General features: G+C 37.9%; 2 protein-coding genes across 2 annotated transcripts; one reads left to right on the plus strand and one right to left on the minus strand.

The window, feature by feature from the left end:
- Nucleotides 1-5,781: 5,781 nt before the first annotated feature.
- Nucleotides 5,782-8,946, plus strand: LOC119897440 (lymphocyte activation gene 3 protein-like). The gene is made up of 8 exons (XM_038711137.1): nt 5,782-6,010; nt 6,116-6,236; nt 6,423-6,643; nt 6,773-7,015; nt 7,109-7,426; nt 7,527-7,784; nt 7,897-8,018; nt 8,373-8,946. Exons 1-8 carry the CDS (start codon nt 5,962-5,964, stop codon nt 8,466-8,468), a joined length of 1,428 nt encoding a protein of 475 aa, XP_038567065.1. The 5' UTR covers nt 5,782-5,961; the 3' UTR covers nt 8,469-8,946.
- plekhg6 (pleckstrin homology domain containing, family G (with RhoGef domain) member 6) lies at nt 8,731-23,910 on the minus strand. The gene is made up of 15 exons (XM_038711136.1): nt 23,788-23,910; nt 21,880-22,099; nt 21,080-21,214; nt 20,673-20,810; nt 19,994-20,089; nt 19,847-19,897; nt 19,407-19,556; nt 17,986-18,096; nt 16,950-17,099; nt 16,367-16,501; nt 13,249-13,368; nt 13,004-13,136; nt 12,792-12,907; nt 10,491-11,992; nt 8,731-9,277 (listed from the first exon to the last, which is right to left on the minus strand). The coding sequence occupies exons 2-15, from the start codon at nt 22,045-22,047 to the stop codon at nt 9,097-9,099; spliced, it is 3,186 nt and encodes a 1,061-aa protein (XP_038567064.1). The 5' UTR covers nt 22,048-22,099; nt 23,788-23,910; the 3' UTR covers nt 8,731-9,096.
- Between the last annotated feature and the right edge of the window lie 317 nt (nt 23,911-24,227).

The raw sequence follows: 24,227 nt of genomic DNA on the forward strand, positions 1-24,227 counted from the left end.
ATGGTTGTTACAGCACCACGTTCACTGAGAAAGGATTACCTAAGAGCCATCAGAGTGAAAAAGTATGCAGATTTTACAGCCAAAACGCAAATTTTTCAGGTAAAAAAGTAGATTGACAGGTTGGTTGTAACTGCTTTTCAAAAAGTGTTACGATCAACACTGTAATAACAACTAAACACTTTCTGTATCCTACTACTTTCAGCATGCCAAGACAGTGGCTGATTAAAACCGACAGGACTGTGCCTGCATGCACGTATAATAAAATCTGCATCAGATGAGGTGCAGCATGGAAAAACAGTATAAGGCTTGATACTGTAAGAAATGCAAAACCTCTGAGAACAAGAATCAAAACAGCTGCACTGTGTGGGCTATCACAGCAGTCTTCAATCCGCAGCAAGAGGACGTGTTAACTGGTTACTTGACTGAGGCAGCAGACATTATTTTGGACTCACTCCACATGAGGTCCTAAGCATCAGACAGGTATTGGTTAGCAAGTTAAAACCAGTGGTGGAAAAAGTATTCAGATCCTTTACTTAAGTAAAAGTAGTAATATCACACTGAGAAAATACTCCACTACAAGTTAAAGTCCTGCATTTAAAACCTTACTGTAAGTAAAAGTATGTAAGTATTATCAGCAAAATATACTTAAAAGTAACAAAAGTAAAAGTACATGCATAGTGCAGATGATGTTTTTGGATTAATGATAGACACACAATTACAGTTACAAAACATACACAGTTTACACTTATGGGGTTGTGCTAATTTTAAAAACTTTATATACTGTTTGGTAGCTTAATCTACAGGAATGCATCATATTCTATAAGGTCATCATATGTTTGTAGCATCGCTGTCCTGTGACACATTCTGTATTTCTAAAAAGTTAACTTTTCATGAGCTCAGAAAAACAGCCCTGTTTCCAGCTGATCTAAGGTCAGTTTATTACATCTGAGATGTAGTGGAGTAGAAGTCTGAAGTAGCATAAAATGGAAATACTCAAGTAAAGTAAAAGTACCTTGAGTCTGTACTTATGTTCAGTACTCGAGTAAATGGACTAAGTTACATTCCACCAATGGTTGGACCTAAGCAGGAATTGGTTACTAGTGTATGTATCAGTTTTATTATGCATATGTAGGCCGATTCCGCTACTATTGTTAACTTTCTTTAATGTCAAAAAGTTTGTATGTCAGCTATCAACAGTGGAACATCAAACACCCACAGTCATGGGATGGGAACATCATGGCAGGTCCTGATTGGTTCTTAGGTGCAGGTGATTTAAATCTACCAAATTATCCATAGTCTTCTTCCAAGTTTTAACATGAACTTAAAAAGCCTATTTCAGACCTTGCCAAACTGGCAGCAAAATACAAAGAAAATTTCACCATTTCCTCCCTTCTCCCGTGTTGTCGTCTGTTCTCCTCCTGTGTTGTCTGCCAGTTGTTGTCTGTTCTCCTCCTGTGCTGTCTGCCTGATGTCGTCTGTTCTCCTCCTGTGTTGTCTGCCAGTTGTTGTCTGTTCTCCTCCTGTGTTGTCTGCCTGTTGTCATCTATTTGTTCTCTTCCTGTGTTGTCTGCCTGTTGACGTCTGTTCTCCTCCTGTGTTGTCTGCCTGTTGTTGTCTGTTTGTTCTCCTCCTATGTTGTCTGCCTGTTGTTGTCTGTTCTCCTCCTGTGTTGTCCGCCTGTTGTTTTCTGTTTGTTCTCCTCCTGTGTTGTCTGCCTGTTGTTTTCTGTTTGTTCTCTTCCTGTGTTGTCTGCCTGTTGTCGTCTGTTCTCCTCCTGTGTTGTCCGCCTGTTGTCATCTATTTATTCACCTATGTTGTCTACCTGTTCTCATCTGCCTGTTCTCCTCCTGTGTTGTCTGATTGTTGTCGTCTATTTGTTCTGCTCCTGTGTTGTCTGCCTGTTGTCGTCTGTTCTCCTCCTGTGTTGTCTGCCTGTTGTCATCTATTTGTTCTCGTCCTGTGTTGTCTACCTGTTCTCATCTGCCTGTTCTGTTCCTGTGTTGTCTGCCTGTTGTCATCTATTTGTTCTCGTCCTGTGTTGTCTACCTGTTCTCATCTGCCTGTTCTGTTCCTGTGTTGTCTGCCTCATCTCCTCCTGTGTTGGTTACCTGTTCTTGCCTGTCGCAAAAAGCATTTTTTTTAAAACAAGCGACACGTTGTTGAGCCTCTTCCCTGACGCACAGATCAGGTTTTGACATCTTCATTGGGAAAAACTGATTTGTTCACTTGTTCACATAATGCAAGGTTAAAATTTGCTTTGTGTTTGATCTGAACACACCTTAAACCCATGAAGGAATACGTACTCCTTCAGTTCATCACGAAAAAATCAAATTCAAAATCACAATTTAGAAAACAGTAAATAAAGATGTCAAAGATATGTTTTGGAGTACAAAGCTATTGGAACAGAAAATTACAAGTTGTTGTAAATATTTCAGTCATGGCCTCCTTCAGATGATCATCATATTTTAATTTGTTGCATCAGTGTCATACTTATCTATTAACAGAGGGAGGAAAAGAAGGCGAGTGATCTCTTACACACTGAAAATCTTGGAAACAATTTATGCCCAATTATATTCATCATGCCCAAAGTTCTATTGTGTACTTCAAAAAGAGTGGTATCCATTTTGGATCAGGTCTCTTAGATCCAATATCTGCTTGTAACTTATGTTGTACTAAGAAAGGTGCGTGTACTGTTGTTACATTTATGTGGATTTTTTTTCTACATCTAGCCTGGTTAGAATGTATTAAGGATTTGGTAACTGAACACTTGCAGGGTTTCATTCCAAGAAGAATCTGACGTTACTGCTCGGTTTTGAACATTTAGCTGGAATGAAAACATGCAGATATACAGGCTGTTATTTATTTACTCTTTCTCTCTCTCTTTCTCTCATCATACACACACACACACACAGAGACTGATACTTTCAGTTTTACTGTTTTAAAAGGCCGGATGGAATATTCTGTCATTTTCAAAGAAACAAGTGCAGCAAAACCGATCTTTGTCTTAATTTCATTATTGCTAAGACGTCAGTGAGTGTGTGGAAATTTAAACCAAACCAAACATTATTAAACATTATATTCCATTCAACATAACCACACTGCAGTAGCCTGTGCAGAGAAGAGGTACTGTTTTACTGTAAGTGTGCAGTGTTTGTGTCAGCACTTTTAATTTAATCTGAATTGAACAGATGTGCTGCAAGAAAATTAGGACATTTGACTTTCTTTTACATGTGCAAAACCCCTGTGCTAATAAAGTGCAAATCAGTATATATGTGCAGAAGATGAAGGGGACATCTTAATTTATTATATTAAGATGCATTTTTCCACCAAACAACATAATTTCCAGAACAAAACATGTATAATAGTTTTTGCATCACAGATACACAGTCATGTTTCCATGTAGCTGTCAACTTCATAGCGCTGGACAAAATGCTGACTTAACAAAATTTACATTTCTCAGCAGAGCAGCATTTTGTTTTTATCTGTGCTCTGCTTCCTCTGCCAGTAAAACTCAGTGGAACATTATAATTAATCACTGACATATGTAGGTTAGAATACCGTGATGATAATCGTATAAGTTATTGAAATTAAACCGCAGCAGTGTATACAATACATCAGAAAGTCTTATGCCTGAATGTCTGAATGGGTTTCATTGCTTGTCAAGGGTTAATGCTGATGTCAAACTAGAAATTTAAAAACTGTCTGTGACGAGGGCAGGCATTATATAGTGAGAGCTTGACAGAGGAACAAACTACTCACATGGTGAACTTCTAAAGAAGCAATATCATTTGACTATTTTCCAAGCTCATCCTTATTAACATAATCATCTGCATTCCCTCGAGCTCAAAGCTCAGTTGTTTCCATGTGAGGGGCATTTTCCTTCACAGTACATTAACCTCATATTCAGATACAGTGGAGGTGACTAAACATTAGCACTAGGAAAGACCACCTCACAATGAGTGTGACACACACAGCCAAAACACTGAGCTTCACAGACTCAGTTTGAACTGTGTTTTGTGTGTGTGTGTGTGTGTGTGTGTGTGTGTGAGAGAGAAAACATCAAATTGAAGCCACAACCTGAAACAAATATGACACTAATTTAAATTTGAAAGCTGACAGGGTTTGGTGTGTGGAGGAAGTTCTGGGTTTATCAGATAAAAGATTTAAGACTTAAAGTATCACTCACCCAGCAGCCACATGGCTGTTACCAGGGAAAATGTCTCCACAAGATGAAGAAAAACAGCTCTGTGGTTTCACCCACACATTCTCAGGTATATCTATCCATCTGTGTGAGAGTCTATCCATGTATGTTTTTATCTAGCTGTGCTTTTAACTTATAGTATGTTTTCCAAACACCTTTCAACCTTTGTGTGTTGAAAAATGCAAAAACAGCTGAAACATGAGCTGTAATATATCAGTGTAATTCATCTTTCTTTTCTCCTGATTTTCTTCTCTGTAAGACAATATTTCATGCACTGTATGCTGTATTGATAGGGCAAGTTACTAATGGATCTGCATAGATGAGTTTAGAGAATAACCATACATACCATATTCACATTTATTAAATGGTTTAAAACACACAATAATGTAGTTGTCCACAGCTTTAAGGACATTTTTATGTACAGTATTTATCAACAAGTATAAATTTTCATATGCAGACATATTTTACATTATTACAGCTGTGTTTTACTATGTTGTTGTCATTCATTATCTGTTTATGCCAGCATCCACTATGTAATGGTTGCATAACAGGAGGAGTTACAGTTTATGGCAAATACATTTATAAACACTTATCTCTGCTTACAACTACATCAGTCTGTTATAAACCCTTTATTAAATGTTCATATACTGCTTATAAATGCTAAAGGTGGTAGTGGGGGATAAAGTTAAGAGCTACCAATCAGGGGGGAAAAACTAGTTAGCAGTTATGCAAATAAAAGACAAACAGAGCACCAGTTGTAAAACTAAATAAAGTTAAAATAAAAATAAATTTCTCTAACTTTTATCACATATGTCTTAAAGTATTTAAATTAAACTACAACCCCTTTGGTTGTATTAATGTTAAACAGTTGACTGGCAGTGTAGGCCTGTTTCTACTGCAGTGACAGTGGTATTAGAATTGACGAAAAGGAAAACAAAGAAGCGAGAATGGAGGGGATGATTCACTTTCATGAATATCCATCAGAAGAAGATACCATATTACTGAATGGCCTTGTTCTCATCATACTGGTGATGATGATGATAACAATGATGTTGATGATGAGAGCTGTGAGTTAACCAGTTGCAAACGTAAGTGACTGGCAGTGACGGAAGAGTGACAGTGTGGTGTTGCGTCGCTGTTTTGCCATCTCGGTTTCAAAGAAACAACCAGAGCTTCTGTGAAGGGATTTGTAAACAACAAAATATAATAATTGCAAACATAATAATTGTAATGTAGCATACTGCTTATTTGGCATAAAAGCATTTCTTAAAATTAACTTTATTTTGAGGTACAAATACAGTATGTCTTACTGTAGATGCAAGTGTACTTGGTCTTGTACTGTGTGTGTATCTTGTGTATGCTTTGGCTTGCAAGTTGCATAATGTTACATACAGTTACAAAATGTATTTGATGTGAAGAAGGAAACAGTGAAGTAGAGAGAATCCGTGGGAGGAAGTGGGTCTCCCTGTTTACATGTCTCTCTGTTACAGTTTCCAGGCTGACACAGAGAGACCACATCAAAGCCCAGCTTGTAGCTGAAGTCACGTGATCAGCAGAGGAACTACCAGACACTCCGCCCCATCAGCACCCACGGGCTCATATATATACCTCATCAACTCAACTCACAAACACACATGAGAGAACACATCAAGCAAGCAGAAAGACATTAGTGAGTGAGTGGAAAACAGAGCAGATCGACATTCAAGAGGAAACACATTTTAACAGCAGTGCTTCATAACAAAAACAGAAGCAGCAAAAAGATGCAGTTGGAGTATTTCATCTTTGGGGCAATTAGCTTCCTTCTGACAGGTAAATTTATGATTTTAGGTTTAGTTATTGGTGATAAAACATCCCTCAGATGCATTTCCCCCCCACATTTCTGTCTAACGTGATTTTTTTCATGTTCTTCCTCAGGGGCTCAGTGTGAGGTAACTGAGGTGCTTGCTGAAGAAGGCTCTCAGGCTGTACTACCCTGCAAATGTAGCCCTTCGTCCCCTTTTCCCCCCGCCATCATCTGGAGTAAATCCGACAAAGGGTAAGATGACTGTTTTGTTTGCTGCCTCCTCTTGTCAACAGCCTTTCCCTTTCCTTTATCTCTCCAGCTCCAAACACCCTCAAATCCCTGTATTTCCTTCCAATCCCACGCTCCATTAACTTCAAACCAAAGACTTGTATTGACATGCTGATGACGCTGGATTGTTTGTGACACTTCTTTCCACAGCACTGTTTGGAGAAAGCAAAAGAGCGGTCTGCAATACTGGGGTTCTAGCTGGTCACAGAAAGGGAACCCACGCGCGCGATGCCCTCACTCCCTGTTTGAAAGAGGTGATTACAGCCTGCAAATCAACAGTGTGACAGAGAAGGATGGAGGAATGTACTCTTGCCGGGTGGAACATGGAGACGAGGTGACTGAAAACATGGTCATGCTCAGAATCATTAAAGGTAAGAAACTCATACACAGCCTTGAGACCCCTGATGTTTTGATTGTCTAACATTGGAACATGTATGTCTGGATCAGAAATGATCTGCAATATATGTCAATAATCTCATCCTTGCCTGTATCCTTTACAGTGTCCGTCTCTCCATCCTTTCCCATATGGGGCAACGATGTTTCAGTCAGATGTGACGTGACTCCTTGGCCTCACGGAGCCACTTTCAAGTGGATGTTAAACAACAGCCCATTGGTGCCTCAGACTGGAATCACCTCAAACAGTCTGAAAGAAAAGGCAACTGCGAGACTGACAGGAAACTGGACCTGTGTCGTGGGCTACCAGGGCAAAGAGGAGCAAGCTTCAGCAACTCTGACTGTGAAGGGTACGATTCTGAGCAAAAGAGATCTACAATTACGTTGAACAAATGTTTGATTTATCCTTTTTAATGTAATAATGAACTCCCTTTCTCTCACAGGAATCATCCAACCATCCGAAGACAATACTAAAGTGTATGCCGCTGTGGGATCTGCAGTCACACTCCCTTGTGTGTTTTCCCCTGGTTTAATCCCCTCTCACACAGTCTGGGAGAAACTGAAAGCTAAGTTTCTTTTTAAACCTGCTCCTGGTCGCCTTCCTGCCTCTTTCTCTCCATCCCTGCCATCCTCCCAGCTCCCCTGGGAAAAGTCTGCCAGTTTGAAAGAGGTTGCATTTGAGGATGAGGGCCGGTACCAATGCGCTGGGACCATAGAAGGACAACGGGTGACTCGAAATATGCAGCTTGTCGTAGCCAAAAGTAAGTTTACATGGATTCAGTATAAGCTTGGATAAAAAAATACACTTTTTTTGTCGTCAATAATAATTCAATAAAATGTATTGTCTTGTTTTTCTCTCAGTTGACAGCAGCATCCCATCAAAGCAAAAAGACTCCGTGACGCTGACCTGCCAGCTGACCGACGCGAGCGAGGTCACCAAATATGAGTGGGTTCAAATGGTCTATGACCTCAACGGCACCCAGTCAGTTGGTTCCATCCAGAAGGGGAAGACTCTGAAGATAAGCAAAGTGTCTGACGAGAACTGGGGCGAATGGGCATGTCGTTTCCACGGGAAAGAGGGCATTTTGGGAAATGTAACATACCACATTCCACTGATGAGTAAGCTTTCTCTTGATTTTTCTCTATTTAAATGCTTTATTATAAAATCACACATTGTCACATTGTGCCTTTATCTGACTGTTTTTATAGGCAATTTCTTTTTTCCCCGCAGGTGGTCTGAATGGAGAAAAGTCGTCAGGCGTCTCACATAACACTGCTGCCATAGTCGGCCTCAGCTTTCTCCTCATTGTTCTGCTGCTGGTTTTGGCTCAGATGTACAAGAACCACCAAAGGGTAAAGACCTGTAGTTCACAGCACTGTGAAAATTACTGTCGTTTCAAAATTCATTTCACCTTTTATTAAATTTTACTGCAAAAAATAAAAAATTGGGGGGGGAGGGGTAAGAATGGAAAAAGAAAGACAGTTGTCTGGGATTATTTCGATTTTGAAATTTCTTAGTAATATTTTTTCCCCCATGAAAGATGCAAAATCTTACAATGATTATTGTCTGTTTCGACGCTTAATTCCAGAAAATGCTTTGAATGAGTTTCACTAGAAAGAAATGACCATACCTAATTAACTGATTTCTCATGATTATATGTATATAAAAATGCATTAAAAAAAATTCTGCATCTCTTTCTCCCACAGAGGAAAAGGCTCTTTCAGTACCCTGCACTGGAGACAATTGTTCACACCACCTCCAATGAGCGGGAGGCGAGAGAGAGGAGCCAAGTGAAAAAGTAAAGACACATTAAAGCAGAGGCATCGCAGGAAAGATCTCACATTGCTAAACTGAAGTGACTATCTTCTTCATGCGTGGAATATGTTGGGAGACTTGTTTGCACAACTTTTGTAAATACAATGATATCCAGAGCTGACATGTAGCAGAACTGTTGTTGAATTTGAAATGTTGTATATTATCTTTGTAATTGCTTTCAGTTATATTACTGAATTTGAGAATTTTGTTTCCATAGAGTGTTGACAATAAAATGTTTCACAAATAAAGTAAATTTAACAGAAGTAAATCTTCTTTATTACATTATATATACACTCTGAAACTATCAGGTCAATGACAAAGTACAATAATTACTCATATAAATAATATACACAGTAAAAAATAATGTTTCATTATATTTAAACAAACCAAAATGTTTATTATAAAAAAAACTATATTACATTATTTTACATTAATTACAAAATCATTATTGGCCATATATTGAGAAAAAGAAAACTATTTCCATTTTAACTACTTCCATCCTTGTTAATTTGTCGCTCTGGAGTTCATAGTCATGGACTGAATTTTGAGTTTGCATAATAAGTTGTTGACTGGCAGTCTAGTTTTGTATCCACTTAGTGACTACGGGCTTCAGAGCTACACCTGACTACACTCCCCATTTTCTTGCTCTTGAGGTTCATAGGGGTCCAAAAAGGCCAAAGACCGGCTGATGCCCTCCAGAAGCCCCTCGGCTTCAGGTTGTAAATGATCCATGACTTCATCATCATCAAAGCACCAACCTGACCAGTCCACATTCACACCTTCCGTAAAGACAACGCTGAAGAAAAAGAGAAATGAAAACAGAAGGTCAAAACTGACTATTTTATAACATTTGTTGCGCAAGTAATTTCCCTACTACCGAATATTTAAATTGTTCAGGTTCACATTTCCTTCCACTCTTTAATATTCTAACTACATAGACCAAATGCTGTTTAAGAAGCAAAGAGTATAAAATACCTAAATAGAGTACTGGCATGCACATTACAGTATTTACTACAATATACATGGGATTCAAAATATCATGAGAACATTTAAATAAACAAAGAACTTAAATAACGCTCTGATAAATACATTGTATAGTGCAAGTAATAAGTAATTAAATAGGCTATTTATTAAAAGTTTAAAATTGAAAATGAGAATGAAAATCTAGACAGTGTAACAAATAAACTGTTAAAAGTGTCTTGTGGAGTTTCTGGTGTAAACAATCCACAATTTAAAATATTGAAAAACATTTTATCATATGTTTTATAGAATACAAAATACATTAAACATGTTTATTAGGACTTAAGGATGCACAGCGCTTTGTGGTTAGAAACGTGAAAAACCCAGGGTAATTTTAAGTTTCCATTCTCATAGAACAGTCCATTACCAGCCTACTCAACACTGAAAACTCATTTCACTACCAAAGATTTGACAGTTTAAAAATACATTCCCCAATTACATATACATGTAGCCCGCATAAAGGACATGTATTCTATCTGTCTCTACTTGCTCTATGTTATTCAAATAAACGTCTGCTCTGAGGTGCAAAGACTGAAAAGATAACCTAATGTGCCACTCTTGAGTCACATTTTAAATGAATGATGTGTGATATTTACATGTTTTTTTCCTGATACTGGGTGTATTTTTCACATAATTCTTACTATATGTGAATCACTTGTTTGAAAAAATTACATTTATTAATTTTTCTTTTGTATTTATTGTTTTTTTTTTTAATTAGTGGCTTGGTGGGCTTCTTGACTACACATAGGCTGTCTTGGAAATATGTCAGTTTTTGAGGTAGTATTGTAGTAGAAGCATGTCGTTGATTTGTCACCCATCGTAACAAGTCTTTTTACTGTACATGGCTAACCAAATCCCTTTTCCCTCTGGGAATTAAGAAAGTGATCTACCAAAATAATGGATTTGATTTTATATATTAATTACACAACACGTTAATTAGACAAACAATGAAACACATGTAAAAGTAAAGGACACTTTGTCATACTAACCTGTCCCTCTTCTCATCTTCATCTCCGTCCACCAGCTGCTCCTTCCATCCTTTACTCACTGTGAGGGCCTTGTGCCTCATTAGCTCCACCTCCTCCCACTCGGCATCTCTGTCTCCATCACTGGGGGATGGTGATGGTGTGGTGGAAAATGAGGGGGAAGGAGGAGGATTTATTGACCTGAAATTGTTGATTTTCAAACCCTTGTTTGTTTTTAATCCACCTTTGTCCCTCTCTCTGCCTTTGGCTCTTTCCAAAAGACTCTCCAGAGGGGAAGGATGTCCATTTGGATTTGGATGTTTGGAGGTGGGAAATTGTGCATTCTCTGCTTGATGTAATGTGTACATACTACTGGAGTGCAGACCATGGCCTCCTTCAATGACAATATTAGGAATGGAGGCACTCCTTTGAGTTTTCATTGTGGGATGTTTTTCATAGAGGTTAGGATCTGGCAGTTCAGATTCAGACTGTGTTTGGGGGTCAGGGGAGACTCTATCATGCATCTTCCAAAACATATCTGGATTCTGCTTCAGGGAGCTCAGCTTTAGCACAAGGTGTGTATCTGAGGTTTGGCCAGAAGGAACAGAGTTTCTCTTGATATTTAGGTTGTGGTCTGAGATGGAGAAAGAGTAGTTGTTTAAAGCAGACACATCATGTGCGGACCCCTGGAAGAACTGCGTAGATGTCTGAGTAGTGGAGCCCTGAGAGGAGGAGATTGGCCTCCTCCTCCGTAAAACGGGTGATCTCAACTTTTTGGAGAAAGCCCAAGCCTCTGGAGATGTCTCTGTGTCTCCAGACTGGCTGAAGCTGGAATTTCTCCAGGTGTTCTGGTTCACAGACTGAGAATCATTGTCTTTCTTTGATGATATTACTCCCTCTTCCGGTACTCCTAAAAACTCAGGCCCCTGCCTGGATATTGTTGGCTGGTAAAGAGGTTGTGAAGTACTATCTTCATTCATTGGGTAGTCAACATCTGGATATTCACCTACTAAGAGAACACGTGGTCCAGTTGTGTTGCATCTTAAATGATCCGCTGCATTACTGTGTGTGAAATGATCCAGGTTAGGGGCAGATCGCCCCCTGTGGTTCCAGGTGACCCTTCGCTCCTTTACCATGAGGGTTTCAACCATTTTCTCTTCTTCCTCTGTGTAGATCTCTGTGTGTTCTCCTTTCACTCCCATTTCTATCCATTCATATCCTTTGACTGCTTGTTGCCGACCAGCAATGTTCTTACGCGCTAATTTACAATTTCCGTCAATGGGCTGGGATTGCAAAAAAGATACAGCGTTGTTTGTGGTTACATCATCTGGAAGTTGATACTGTTGCTCTGCTTCCACAGTAAGTTCATCCACAAAAGTCTCTTCTCTTGATTGTGTAAAAGGTTGTTCTTCAGTCTCCATATCATCCGTCTTGACTTCTGTAACAGGTTTGGCCTCCAATTGCTGGATTTTCCAGTATTCCTGTTGTCTGTTGCTCTCTTTCTCTCTCATGTTTCTCAATGTTTCCTGGCAACATACGACAGAGATGAAATGAATAATGCATTCAACAGTGAATTAGTATATTATTTGTAATGTTTCAAATAACAGGACTAAGAGTCCACAGCCATGCTAGACTGAGACTGTACTTAGACACATTGATGCTTTGAGCTAAATGCTAACATCCGCATGATAAGATGCTTAAAATTAGATTAAATTAAATGACTGTATTTAGCTGATGCTTTTTCCCAAAGAGACTCACATTAAGTTAATTCAACCATGTGGACACAATTTTCATTCAAAATTTCAAGAATTATGCAAGTACTTCATCAAATGAACTGTGTGAACAACAATGTGTAATGTTTACCATATTCACCATCTTAGATCAGCCTGTCAGTATTTGCTAATTAGCACTAATCACAGCAAAGGCTGATGGGAATATTACTAATTTTGCAAGTGCAAAATGTTGCATTCTAAACCAAAATGGCAACCTCATGGTGGCACTAAAAGAAAAGTTAGGGGATCCCCAAAGTCTTTAGGAATCATCCTCTAGGAATTATGTCTGTATAAATGTGTTGTGCCAGTTGATGCAGAAGAGTTCAATATATTTCATTACATAAGTTAAAACTTGCTGGTGGTGTACGAGAAAAAGTCAGTATAAAATTTAATGGCAATCCATCCAGTAGTTGCTGACATATTTCAGTCTGGAACAAAGCATTGGGCAGAGAATCGACTGTCATGTGGACATTTCCATAGAGCCAACGTGATAGCATGTCATAGTAAGTTAAATTAGACTACTATCATTTCAAAAGATCTAGTCAGTTTTTACCTTTGCCTGGTGGATGGTGGAAACCCATGTGGAGCAGCTCTCTGAGCTGCTGGCTACAAATATGTAGACATTCATAGCACTCTTAAGCTCACCTACCTCCACGAGAACAAATGAACCTAACAGAAGAGGAGGAATGATTATGGGATTTATAATATGTATATTTACACAGAATCCAATGTATATCTTATATCTTGTCTGGAAGTGTTACTCACAGCCATCCTTCAGTGCAATGCAGTACGTTCTGTCGAGGGCCAGAGGAGGTCGAACTACCTTCAGCCGCTCTCCTTTCTTCTGGACTTTGGTCATTAGAAGCACATCAGAGAAAAGTAGAGCCACCACCTCCAGCTGCATCACACCACGTGAAAGGAAACATATGAAAGTCAAAAAAGTAATGACAACGATGTTCTGAAGAGACAGATTTAAATATCCAGTAACTGAGTGCACTGGCTCTGCTAACCTTGCTGTCTTTTCTCCCCCGAATCTTCAAGTTCTCCTCCAGCAGCAGCTTACGTACGACTTCAGAACCTACTCCCCTGATGGGGCATGTAAGGTCAAACTGGCAGAACACTCGGACATGCTGTCAAAGGAAATCCATCATGATCATCAACATATTAGAGTGAATAGAATTAGAGTTTATTTTGGCAGAAATCTATAATGTTCAATATTGTTAATATAGCCTGACATGTAAACTCTCACATCTTGAATGAACTCTCACATCCTGTTTCCTTTATACAATTTTAAGGAAAAAGAAAGAAACAAGAAACTGTTTTTGTAGACCACTGATAACTAATAAACCATTGCACTCATTATTAATTGTTCATTTTGTGAATATTAAATACTCTATATGCTATAGAGTCTGTTTTGATAAACACTCTATTGTGTATTTTATTACAGTATGTCGTTATTGTTATTGGGGTTTTTTGTAGCAGCAAAAAAATTACAGTACCCATGCGGTATGATAAATGCTATTATCCATCCATCCATTAGATATAACCACTTATCATTTAGTGGGACTGAAGCCAATCCCTGCTGGTATTGGGCAAGATGTCAATCACAGGGCTAAATGCTGTCATTTAGTAACATTATTATTATTATTATTATTAACATTATTATTTTACATGTACCTCTCCACATGTATGGATTACTGGGCAAAGACCCTGAGGCCAAAATGGTCATGAAGGATTAATGTGTCTTGTTGGAAAGTCAATCTAACATCTACAAAGAGAAGCAAAGCAACTACAAGAGACACAAAGCAACTGCAAAGAAATGCAAAATGATTACATAGATACGATACGACTATATAGAGATACAAAACAACTACAAGAAACACAAAACAACTATGAGACACAAAATAACTACAAAGAGACAAAAAATAACTACAATAGACACAAAACAACTTTGAGACACAAAATGATCACAAAGAGATGCAAAACAACTATGAGACACAAAATAACTACAAAATGATCACAAAGAGATGCAAAACAACTATGAGACACAAAATAACTACAAAGAGACACAAAATAACTACAATAGACACAAAACAACTATGAGACACAAAATAACTGCAAAGATACACAAAACAACTATGAGACACAAAATAACTACAATAGACACAAAATAACTACAAAGAGACACAAAACAACTATGAGACACAGAATAACTACAAAGAGACACAAAAAACTACAATAGACACAAAACAACTATGAGACACAGAATAACTACAAAGAGACACAAAATAACTACAATAGACACAAAATAACTATAAAGAGACACAAAACAACTATGAGACACAAAATAACTACAAAGAGACACAAAACAACTATGAGACACAAAATAACTACAAAGAGACACAAAATAACTACAATAGACACAAAATAACTACAAAGAGACACAAAACAACTATGAGACACAAAATAACTGCAAAGATACACAAACAACTATGAGACCCAAAATAACTACAATAGACACAAAATAACTACAAAGAGACACAAAACAACTATGAGACACAAAATAACTACAAAGAGACACAAAATAACTACAATAGACACAAAATAACTACAAAGAGACACAAAACAACTATGAGACACAAAATAACTGCAAAGATACACAAAACAACTATGAGACACAAAATAACTACAATAGACACAAAATAACTACAAAGAGACACAAAACAACTATGAGACACAGAATAACTACAAAGAGACACAAAAAACTACAATAGACACAAAACAACTATGAGACACAGAATAACTACAAAGAGACACAGAATAACTACAATAGACACAAAATAACTACAAAGAGACACAAAACAACTATGAGACACAAAATAACTACAAAGAGACACAAAACAACTATGAGACACAAAATAACTACAAAGAGACACAGAATAACTACAATAGACACAAAATAACTACAAAGAGACACAAAACAACTATGAGACACAAAATAACTACAAAGAGACACAAAACAACTATGAGACACAAAATAACTACAAAGAGACACAAAACAACTATGAGACACAAAATAACTACAAAGAGACACAGAATAACTACAATAGACACAAAATAACTACAAAGAGACACAAAACAACTATGAGACACAAAATAACTACAAAGAGACACAAAACAACTATGAGACACAAAATAACTACAAAGAGACACAAAATAACTACAATAGACACAAAATAACTACAAAGAGACACAAAACAACTATGAGACACAAAATAACTACAAAGAGACACAAAACAACTATGAGACACAAAATAACTACAAAGAGACACAGAATAACTACAATAGACACAAAATAACTACAAAGAGACACAAAACAACTATGAGACACAAAATAACTACAAAGAGACACAAAACAACTATGAGACACAAAATAACTACAAAATGATCACAAAGAGATGCAAAACAACTATGAGACACAAAATAACTACAAAATGATCACAAAGAGATGCAAAACAACTATGAGACACAAAATAACTACAAAATGATCACAAAGAGATGCAAAACAACTATGAGACACAAAATAACTACAAAGAGACACAAAATAACTACAACAGATACAAAACAACTATGAGACACAAAATAACTGCAAAGATACACAAAACAACTATGAGACACAAAATAACTACAAAGAGACACAAAACAACTACAACAGACACAAAATAACTACAACATGATCACAAAGAGACGCAAAACAACTATGAGACACAAAATAACTACAAACAGATACAAAATGATCACAAAGAGACGCAAAACAACTATGAGACACAAAATAACTACAAACAGATATAAAATGATCACAAAGAGACGCAAAACAACTATGAGACACAAAGCAACTACAAAGAGAGTGTCTCTTTCGCTCCTGTGTAGAAGAGGTGGGGGGCCTTTTACATTTCTGTCCCTATTGTCTCATAGTTTGTCCATTTCTGCACTATTAGCTCTGCCTCCATTGACAATCTAGTTGACCAAAAGGTTTGGACTCCAGTACATTCACAAGAATGGCATATATCAGCTGAGTTTGTGATCCACAAAATATACAGGATTTAAAGGAAAACAATCATATTTTACCTTGTCAATTTCTTCATTTATTCCCTCCACCTCGTATCCCTCCACCCTCTGAGCAGAGATGGTGAGAGCGAGTTTTTCATCTTTTAGCTTCAGGTAGTCATTGATACTCTCCAGAAAACTGTTTACACTGGACAACTGGAGAAGAGCAAGAAGAAGATGGTTAATGTGAGTCAGTGGGACTTTGACAATTTAAAAGTTCATAATTCAGGCTGGAAAATCTTTACATAATTTTTAGCAAGAAGACATTTTAACGATGCTCATTCATAAAGACTAACGGTGGATTTGTAAAATCTATTAACTACTCTAATTTATATTAAAGGAGTTGCAGCCCCTGTAACAGAAATAAAGCTAAACTTTTTTACATATAACATACAAGTTATAACATCTTGTTAACCCTGTCAAATTCTGAAACATCTCCTCAGAATGTTCTCAATACCGTGAAGAAATCTGGATCACCGTAAGTTTATAAAATGAACTACGAGAAGTCAGAAGCTCTACCATTAAATGCATTTAGACACAAACCACATATGCTGAACCCTGAAAGGGCTATGGTATAGTCCTTCACAATTTAAAAGTTTCTCACCATGTTTCTAAGTTTGAGCTGCACATGAGGATCCTGGGTGGTTTTCAGTACGGCCTTGAGCAGGAGAGGGTACTTTGTGATCCTCTGGTGGGGTTTGGCCTGCATGTCCCCAAGTCGCATCCGCTCACACTGATGGTGAGTCTCCACAAACTGAACAAGACAAAAACACAAGAACATTGCCTCAAGTCAGTGCTTTTGACTGAAACAACTTTTATTACATAGTGACTTGAACACTGAATGAAATAGTGTCAATTTTATGTCAATTTATCGTTTCGCAATGGAAATTGTTGAGAGGGAGGTCTGTGGACTACCCTGATTAACCAGGACATTATTCTTTCACCTCCAAAGTCTTGACAAATAAAACCATATCTACAAAAAACAAAATCAAAAAGTGTTAAGTGAGATGTTTTTGCTTTTGTTTGATTTGGATGAGCAGCCCCTTTTTACGCCCCCATTTCCTGGTAATTTATAATGTGTTGTTAAACAAAAAACTATCACATCCCACTGAGGTTGACAAGTGTGATGGTATGACATAAGTGAAAAAGCAAGTGTAAACACATTTACACTAGTGGTAACTGGTTCTATACACAAGATATCATTGTTAATCGTAGGGTGCCATGTTTCTATCAAAATGCTATAAAAATTCCTGCTTTTAGTCTTCCAGGTTTTGTGTAACTGTCTCTGAAGTGCAGTCGTACTTGTCTTGCAGTCACTATTCTGATAAATGTCCTGTAATCAGTTTTGTGAACAAGAAATCCATTAAACCACTGTTGAGTCTGAATCATTTGGAGAAGATGTTGGCGTGACAAGTGGTTGCCCATCAGGAAGCTACTATGACAGTTCGCCTACAAGGTTATGAAAACATCACAAACCACAAAGTTCCACCATTAATAACAGAACAGTTACACCGAATTCAATGTAATAATGAGATTTTTATGGGAGAGGGTTTCAGTATATGTGGGTAAACTTTCATCCTTGGATGCCCACGTGTTTGTGTTCAAGACATGTATGTATGGATCTCTGCTGCTTACTGTACCTGGACAAAAGTGAGGAAATGTGGGTTGCTATCCATCTGCCTCCGTGTGAACTCAAGGTTGTTTTCTTCTTCCCAACAGTAATGCTGATAGGAAGAGAAGCGCTCATGGAACTGGGGAAAAAAGGAAAGTATGATTAATGGTAACGTGAAAACCCTCTGATGTGTTTACATTTGAAGAGTTAATTTGGAAAAACAAACAAATGCCATTCTTAAAATGAATACACCAACACCAGTTTGATTGATATTCCCTGAAGTGCACAAAAAAACCCTTCATTTATCTATTTAGCAGAGACATTTGTCCAAAGCGAGTAAGTAAGTGCTGCATTCAAAATTCTACTTAAAAACATGTATTCTACTGCATATATGAAAAAAGTTGTAAAAGGCCTTTTCTGGCTCCAGAGTGAGCTGAGCGAAGTCTAAACATTGGTTTAGACTGAAGACTACAAAATTAAAAACAAAAATATCTGGGGGTGTGGAAAGATGTGAGTTTACCGTAGCCTGCTTCTCATCAATGCTTAAGGCCAGCAGCTCGAGGCTACATTAGCCGCTACTAGCATTTGGACCGAAACCTACACATCCAGAAAATCTTAGTAAGTTAGAGTATGCTGGTGAAACTTGAATGAAATAAGATAGATAAACACTACCAGAGAATCCTACTGGCTCTTTGAAATGCCTAACTAAGAAATGGCTGAGGAAAGAACTGTGTTGGAGAGATAAGATTACTCACAACTTGATGCATATACTCACAGATTTATATTGTTGCATTTATATTGATGCATTTATTTATATTGATGCAACTTGATGCATATACTCACATTACTCACAGATGCATATACTGATGGACTTAAAATATTATTCACGTTTCATCCTTCATACCAGACTTTGTTTAAATAGGCATCATAAACATTACTCTCAATGTAATTTTTTTGCCTCCCAACCTGTAATATATTATTTCATTTATCTATTTATAATTCCCTACCTTAATATATTTTAAAAGGTCCATGTGTTCATATGCTGGTGCTTTTGTTTCGTTTATTCAGTCTCTTTAAAAGTAAATCAAAAGAGAATTGCAAGAAAAACTACTTTAGTGAAAGTACATAACTGTTATATCAGTACATATCATAACATTGGATTATGATGGCTGATTCTTTAACTTGTAAGCAGCATTTTAATTTGAGCTATTTACAGTTTTATATGCTGTTGGGTAGTTTTATTTACTCTGTTAGCTGTCAGATATAGTAGGGTAAAAAGTACAATAGTAAAAGTATAGTAGCATAAAATGGAAATACCAGTACCACAACACAATACTGTGTGTAAGTAAAGTACTTGAGTTAATGCACTAAGTTACTTTCCACCACTGGCAGGCAGAAACACACCTCTGAATGTGTTTGTAATGTATCTTGCAGACTGTGAGTTCATACCTGCAGGCAACCAGCCTCTAACCTTATGGGGTCAAAGGGCTGGCCTGTCATTCGGACTTCTTTTAACATGGGATAAATCACCTCCTGCCAGAACAGCTGGTGTGCGATGAGGATGGCGGGAAGGTTGGAGAAAAGCCGCTCAGGGGTCACCTGTCACAGAAGGAACTCATACCAAAATCACAATAATTTTATTAAAAGTTGAACTCCCCTGCTTTTGCTATTTTCCATCTTCTCAAAGGAAATCTGTTGTTGCTACATTTTCCGCCTGTGTGTTGTATTCTGTATCAGCAGGAGCGGATGTTGTTGTTGTGTCAGTCAGTGTGTGTCAGTGGTATGCAGTGGAACAGTGGAAACTAGGCCTGCAGCTGAAGTATGTGTTGTGCAGCAGCAGGGTTGTGTGTTTCCAATCTAGATGAGGCTGCATGCTCTGCAGTACTGACCTCCAGGAGAAATCCATGCTGGTGCAGGTTGACAAGAGCTGCAATAACCAGCTGTGAAAAGCAGACACAGCTTTGTTAAACATCCTGTGGAAAAGCAATACTGTATTTAAATGAGACTAGGACCGCAGGTAAAGAATGACATCTTACGTCTTGGATGATAATTAGCTTGTTGATGTAGGTGAGCTCAGTATGAACAAACTCCCACAGCGCCTCCTGTTGGTGTCTCTGCGTCTTTGACATGGTCTGACCATTAGAAGAAAACAGAAAAATAGAGAGAGGATGAGGGGAAGGAGACACTAGTTAGAGATGTTTCAATAATGTGTAAAATGTGAATACACAGCCGGTATTTTACAGTAAGAGCAGGAGAAGCATTTCAAAGGATATGGGGAGAGTCTATATTTTTACAAATCAAATTAAAAGAACAAAACACAATAATCTCTCAGTTCTTTCCCACTTCCCAGTGTATCTGGAACCCAATTATTCCTTTTTTTTAAAAACAGGTCACTAAAAAGTACTTTTGTATTTTTTTAAAATCCAAAATTATTATGCTAAAAAAGGTGGGCACTGAAAGTCTTAGCAAACATTAATGAAACAGGAGTTAATATGCGAGCATTTACAGTAGCTGATATAGTATATACCATGCATATAGTATATAACATGCACCATAGTAGTATGGTGGCAAAAGAGGCACAGAGGAATAAACTACAGCTTTTGATACACAGACAATAATTGTTAGTCAGTTAAATTTATTGTTGGTTTGTCTTTTCATGGGATTTGTTGACAGTAAGAAAAATACAGAAATACCGCCACACGTAAGGGCCCTTACTGAATGAGAGTGCACAATATCCGTCCAGTTGTTCTCCAGCGTCGTTCCCTGGTTTTCCTCATTCCACCTCCACTTCAGACTGACTGGCACAGAGTAGGCCAATAGATCCTGCTTCAACACATCCAGCTGACCTCGCTCCTGGGGGTTTAGGGATGACAAAAATAAGAACGCAGAAGGATAGGAAGAAATAACACACACGTGGAAAATCTGAATCAGTGATTCCTTCAAAATCAACAGCTGTGAATACTTGTGGTCAAACGTTACATGTACAAAAGTATGCCGACGGAGCAGAAGTAGTGCTGAAGTTTTTTCCGCTGTGTGAGTGCATGGACACAATTATAGCAAGTCTGTACCTGTTTCTACGCCTTGTCAGCATGTAGTGTGAAGAGCAGGAAACAACATAATACCTCATTTGCCAGGTTCTTCTCAGACACTCCCTGGCTGAACAGAACCTGTCTCAGTGCAGCTCTGGGTTTGGCTCCTCCAGATGCTCCCTTAGTCAGTGTTGCAAAGTCAGTCACAACCTTCTGCTTGGTGCGCCTCTGGAGATGGAAAATGGAGTCAGACATTTCATTTTCATATTGTGCCTTTCATGAGGAAGAACCAGAGGATCGATGAAACTAGACTGCGCTTATGTTCCCATGATTTGTGTTTGTGTCAAGTTCTACAGTAGTTTTTAACAACTGAACACTTGATACTCAATGTAAAATATTACATTTAAAAGTCCTGCATTCAAAAGGAACAAAAGTGAAAGTACTTTATATATATTATAGGATTTTAATCACTAATGCAATCATGTCTAAGCAGAATTTGAGAGGTAATTGGTCGAAGTGGATCTGATTTTAACAGCTTTATAAAGCATTGAACGGTTTAATCTGCAAAACTTTAAATCTTAAAAAGACATTCATATCTATAATTGAGTCCTAAAACCTCATTTCAACCTCTTTTTAATTGAAAAACAACTTGTATAAAATTTGTTTTATTAATGGGCATCTGAAACGAGATTCTCGCTGCACTATGATGAAAAAAATGATTAGAATTGTATTGGAGTAGAAGTATAAAGTGTAAGCATAAAGGCATAAAATGGAAATACTCAAGTTAAGGAGCTCAAAACTGTACTTGCACAGTACTTGAATAAATGTACTTCCACCACTGGTAATGTCAGCAGACTGCCACCACCCTCACCTTCCTGTCCCATTTCACTTGCCTGATAGCCAAGCGTGTTGAACTTGTGTTTGTCTGCTGACCCCCTGTGGTGATGGTTTATCTCTGCAGCTGCTGTCATCGCATCAACAACATCTGGCTCTCTGGTTTCCATATCCCTCTGCCTCTCCCCGTCAGCACCGTCTCGCCACGGCAGCAATACTTCTTCCATCAGTGATTAATTTCCCCCAACGTTGTTTACATGCGGTGATTTTGAGGAGAGGCTGAGGATAAATACACAGGGTCGATGATTGACAAAGTAAGGTGTTTGAGGCTGAAAAGGAGAATAGCTTGTCTCAAGGAAAAGCTTTACAAGAGAGGCATGGAGAGTGTAAGACGGAATGGAGGGACAATGTTTGTTTTGTTATCTTTATAAAACAGTCCTGAGACTTTCTTTTCAGGTCTAAAGTGTTATAAGTGCTAAGTAAACAAACAAACACAGATGGCAACAAAAGACAAAAAGCTGACTTACTGTTAACAATGGCATTAGTAAATCATTTAAGACAGTAGTTCCCAACCTTTCCGGATTCTGATCCCTCAAAATAAAGCATGTCTGCTTGTTACCAGCTATGTGAATACTGCTTGTGTTTTATAAAATTTATAATCCCTATAATAAACATTTGTAATTTAATGTTATTTCTAGGGACCTAAGCTTGTTTACAATGCCACCAGATCACTCTGTTTTGCGACCCCTCAGATTTATCTTGCAACCTCTGGTGCCTGTCCTGACCCCAAAGCTGGGAAACCACTAGTTTAAGATTTTATTTAGTAAGTATGTTAAGTAGATGTATCCATTGGCAGATTTTCAGAAAAGGTTGTTACAAAGTGCTCCACAATCGTAGTATTGTATGACAGTATCAAACACAAGAAAAGACATAAAACGCTAAATATTTGTTAAGAAATTAGGAAATATAAGTGAGTCTTGAAAAGAATTAAAAAACTATTTCAATTTAGTTTAATTGGATGCTCTCATGGTAATAAGTAAAGTATTCCCAAGATGTGTGGTTCTCTCTAAAGACTGTCATACATACACAGTAAATACCAGAAGTCAGTCAGGTATTAGAAGCTGAAATCATTACTGTTGCATCTTACAGACAATGAAGCCGATTTAACAGGACACCAATAGTTTCACACAGCTCCAGCTCCAGTTACACAGCCGAGTGGGTCGTAGTGTAACTCCAGGACTCAGCTGATATTAGTTTCCACAAATCCAATGTCATAACAGAATGCCCTGCTGCAGATTTAAGTTACAGCGAAGAATGCGTCTACATTCTCTGGAAGCCACTGTATCTCAAGGAAATATTTCACCATTACCTGATGGAGCCATTAGAGAAGTGCCATTTGTACACACTGCTGGGTCACTGCTGTTAAATAATGCTACATACTGTACGTGCAGTGGGGGGGATTATTGCTGTAACTGTTGTTCATATTTATTCATTTTTAAAAAATAATAATTTTATACAGATTTTAGAAGTTATTTCAAAAGCAAACACACTCACAGGAGCAAACACACTGCGGACAGGTTCACCACAATAATCTGCTCATGCTACACTGTCAAACATCAAAGGACTGACGCAAGTGCTTTCATCACATTGACATACCTGTTTACAATCACTGCCTGTATCCCGCAGTTCAGGTACATTGACATTAGATTGTATTGCAGTTTTAACACTTTAACCCACACAAACATTAATAATGGGACAATCAAAACAGACCTCCTGGTAGTTGTATAACCTCAGTAAATAAACAAAGCTAATGCCCCAGAACAGTCCATGGATAAACACAGCTCTGACATGAAAGTGATTTACTGTAGTGAAGACATGAAGTAAAATGCTTCTTTTAAGTATTGTACACTTTCAACTCCTCTCACTTACCACCTTTGCTTTTTAAAAGATAAAATTGTAGACTTTACCTGGGCTTGGTTGGATCCATTTTGTTTCACCCACTCATGTTTGGTTTCTATTAGCTTTCCCCTCCTCTTTCTCTCTGCCTGGATTGGTCCCTCCCTCTATTCCTTTCACCTGCACCCCTGCCCTCTGCAACTGGCCTAACAGGAACAACTGGATTCTGCAGCCAACACATCAGTGCTAAGGCCAGTTAATGTGTTTCAGTTGAAAGTGTTTAGCGTGTCTTAGGTGATGACAGATTTTTTTGAGGATGATCTATTGTTTTCTGTCAGTCAGGGTTTTGGATCACCTTTAGCAAACAGGAAGAAATCATTTTAAGAGGGGAAGAGAGGTCTTGTGTTTTTATACAGCAAAAGCAGCAGTTGTTTTGTTTGCACATTACATAACAGAATGTGGCATAAATGTGAGCTCAACCATGAAACTCTGGGGATTGATGGCACTGCTG

Source organism: Micropterus salmoides, unplaced genomic scaffold (assembly GCF_014851395.1).
Source record: "Micropterus salmoides isolate LMB-PRFRI ecotype aquatic unplaced genomic scaffold, ASM1485139v1 Ms_hic_scaffold_11, whole genome shotgun sequence".
Classification (NCBI taxonomy): Eukaryota; Metazoa; Chordata; class Actinopteri; order Centrarchiformes; family Centrarchidae; genus Micropterus; species Micropterus salmoides.